Consider the following 3,499-nt stretch of genomic DNA (forward strand, 5'->3'; position numbering starts at 1 on the left):
GAGGGCAGCCACAAACCCGTCTGGGGCCAGGCCCAGCCCAGCTACCTGAGCACAGGGTTCCTTCCAGGCCAGCAGGGCCCCCCTACCATGTCAGAGGGTGCAGGCAGTAGAGCCTGGGGGGAGGGCTGCCTCCCCAGTAAGGTCCGACCTTTTCCAGTCTGGGCAGTTCCAGCAGCTCCGGGCCCTCGGCTGAGAGGGCCTTCTTCAACGACTTGCCCCCTGCCACATCCCGTGGCATGCCAGGCCCGAGTCCCCCCAGCCCCAACGCACATGCCCAGGTCTCTCCCGGGGGCCTGGCCACGGTCAGAGCACCTGGAGCTTTCGCGAACAGGTGAGGTTGCCGTGCACCAGGCCCCACATGGCCAGCAGCTCGGCCGGCAGAAACTTGTGCACCACGAGCATGGAGCGGAAAAAGCAGGGCTCCTTGTTCATCCGGCTGTTTCGGTTCCGTGAGATGCCAAACGTCTTGAAGCCCTCGTGGGCCACGGGCCGCACGCCCAGCACCTCCAGGCACATGCCCAGGAAGACGTCGTCGATGGGGTAGAGCTCCAGGGTGTCACAGGCGTGGTAGAGGCGCCGGGCCAGGCCGCCTGCCATGAGGAAGCCACCGCCGCCAGCGTAGGGTGGGTAGGTGGCTTTGCCGTACAGGGCGCTGGGGATGTAGTACTTGTTGTCCTTCTTGCGGATGGGCCGGGCATGCTGCAGGATGTCACCCACGAACAGGTCCTCGTGGGGCTGCCGGTCAGCCAGAAACTCCAGCAGGTTGGCAGGGTTGACAAAGACGTCGTCATCCCCTTTGAAGACGAAGTGGACATTGGGGCAGAAGGTGTCAAGCCACTTGAGGAAGTGGGTCTCCTTGAGAGTCAGGTTGAAGAAACTGTCAAGAAAGTCCCACTGCAGGATGTCACCATAGAGACGGTCCTCGTAGGCCAGCAGCTGCTGGTAGTGGGCTCGTTCTTCCTGCTTGGAGGCTGTGCCCAGCAGGAAGAGGGTGCGCACGGCGCCACGGCCCCCGCTCACCGCCTCCTGCTCGCGGCCCCAGGTCTGGCGGATGGCCTCGCGGCGGTCGTGCTGGGTGATGACCGATTTGACGACCACCAGCAGGTAAACATCACCCCTGCACTTCTCCGGGTGGCTCAGCAGCATGGGGAAATAGCGGCAGTGTCGATAGAGCAGAAACTGCCGGAAGTGTGGCTCCAGGCCCTGGAACCACGCCTGGTGGGTCAGGTTGATGTTGGCTGAACAATTGGTGGTGGTCACGTCCCAGAACTGGGGCCCCCGTGAGGTTGTGGGGGTGAGGACGGCCACCTCCTTTGGGCTCTTCCAGAAGCTGTTGGGATTCACCAGGTGTCCACTTGGCTTCTGGGCCTTCTGTGGCCCCAGGGTGGGTAGTGAGCGGTTCTGCAGAAACTGGCTGGGGGATAGACTGCGCTGGAACACCGTGACGGCCACCAGCAGGGCCAGGGCTAGGCATGCACTTCTATAGACAGTTCTCTTCCTGGGAGGGGGTGGGACAGAGGAAAGAGAGAAGGACTGAGCTTCTGAGACTCTCCCACTAGCCATTAGACGAAGCTGGCCAGCCCCAGATCGCCCAGTGGATCCCGGGCACAGACCACAGTCCCAGGGCCCCTGAACTGCAGGAGGGTCCTGCTTCTTGGTGCTCCCCTCCCCCTAGCCTCCCTCCTCAAAGGCCAGGGGGGCCACATAGCACAGAATGCAAGCTCAAGCACCGTGGACTGAGGCTGCTGGGGTTCACATCTCGGCCCTGCCTCTTGTAAACTACATGACTGTGTGCGTCTCACTAAACCTCTACAAATGGTCATTTCTTCTTCCCCAGAGTGGGGACACCACCCCAGGATTGGGAGGCCTCGTGTGTGTGCCGTCAGGGGATCCTGTGACTCTACAAGGACAACAACATTCTGCTGATGACCTCTGCTCTTCTTCACCTTGGCAGCAACCAAACCAGAACCAAACCAACTGCCGTCGAGTTGGCTCTGCAGGGCACAACTGTCCTCTAGAGTTTTCTAGGCTATAAATCTTTGTGGAAGTACAGTGCCTCATCTTTCTCCCACAGAGTGGCTAGTGGGTCTGAACCGCTGACCTTTAAAGCAAATGTTTTAACTACTACACCACCAGAGCTCCTCACCTCCGCACAGGCACCCGGGCTTGCTTTTACTTCCCTGTGCAAACTCCATTCACCCTTGTACCTTCTCTGCAGCCCGGGAGCTCAGTAACTGTGAGGGCACATAGCAGCCGGCCTTCACTTGGGACCTGAGAACCCCGCTCTCCGGGCCGTCTGACCCAACAGTCAGACAGGCCTCATTGATGGCAGAAGCCTGGGAAAGGAGTAGGCATCTCCTGGCATGACCACTGTGCCTTCTCCACAGTGCCCCGTTAGGGGAGAGAGGGCCTCAGTTCAACTACCCCGGGAGAAAGATCACGACTCCCAGCTCTCTCCAGGGACCCTCCTTGCCCAGATGCACCCCCCCCCCTCCATTCCAGAACCAGAAGTCTGAGCTCTCTGCCAGGCACGGTGGCCCGGCAGAGGCCTGAGACCCTGGCCGCCAGGCCCTCTGACCTCAACACACATTGTGGGAGCAACCTGGCCGCCTGCCCTGGCCTCACCTCTGGAGACACTAGGGCTCCCAGAAAAGTTCAGGCCAGAAAATGGTGGGTTGCAAGGGCTTGGACTCGGGGTGATGCCGCTGACCTTCAAGGAGGGAAGTCCAGGGTGGAGGGAGACAGAGGGACTGTGGGAGAAGGTGGGGTGACTTCAAGATGGGAGAGCTGAGGTCCAGACATCCAGGCTGAGCAAAGACTGAGCCTCACTGAGCAACATTTTTACCATCAGGCCCCAATGTGTCCAGTGCGCTGGAGTGGAGGACCAGGTCACCTCAGGTATGGGGATGGAATGTGACCCAAGGTGGGAAGGGAGGGGAGCAGAGCGCTCGGGTCTGGGGGTTTCAGCAAAGCACCTCAAGGCCAGCGTGGGACCCAGGACCAAGGGGTGCCCCTCGGAGGCGATGTGACGCCTGCCTCCGCCCAGGCTGTTTCACCTGCCTGGTGCCACTCCATTTGGAAGAGAAAGGTTCGCAGGGCAGGGGAAGGGGGCCAGGGCGGTGGCCGGGAGTCCCTGTGGGGGCGGGAGAGCCATAAGGGCTTGGGGACCGGGGTCTCCCAGGACACGGGCGGGCCAATGGGGTCCATGAGCGTGGCGGGGCTGGGCGATGGTCCCGGAGGAGAACCTGAGTGCCCCGGGGCGTGGGTCAGGGAGAGGGGCCCGCCGGGTCCCAGGGCCCAGTACTCGGTCCCAGGGCCGAGTCCGCGGTCCCCGCGCGCAGGGGCCGGTGCCGCCGCCCGCGCGAGCCCGTCTGCCGGGGAAACTGAGGCCGGGCGGACCCCGGCGCGCAGCCCCGTCCCGGAGAGCTGCTGCGTGCGCCCCGGCTCCGGCCGGAGAGAAAGGCTGGGACCCCCGCCCCGGCCCCCAGCCCGCCGCCCC

General features: G+C 62.9%; 1 protein-coding gene across 1 annotated transcript in view; it reads right to left on the reverse strand.

Annotated features, from left to right (window-relative positions):
* Positions 1-303: 303 nt before the first annotated feature.
* The window catches only part of B3GNT7 (UDP-GlcNAc:betaGal beta-1,3-N-acetylglucosaminyltransferase 7), a 50,760-nt gene continuing 47,564 nt past the window's right edge, over positions 304-3,499 (reverse strand). The window contains exons 5-7 of the mRNA XM_007943844.1: positions 3,057-3,245; positions 2,200-2,296; positions 304-1,498 (exon numbers count right to left, since the gene is read on the reverse strand). Coding sequence (XP_007942035.1) covers positions 304-1,498; positions 2,200-2,296; positions 3,057-3,245 — 1,481 coding nt within the window. The remainder of the gene's footprint in view (positions 1,499-2,199; positions 2,297-3,056; positions 3,246-3,499) is intronic.

The sequence above is a fragment of the Orycteropus afer genome, unplaced genomic scaffold (genome assembly GCF_000298275.1).
Source record: "Orycteropus afer afer isolate SDZICR_OR568_19922 unplaced genomic scaffold, OryAfe1.0 scaffold00006, whole genome shotgun sequence".
NCBI classification, from domain to species: domain Eukaryota; kingdom Metazoa; phylum Chordata; class Mammalia; order Tubulidentata; family Orycteropodidae; genus Orycteropus; species Orycteropus afer.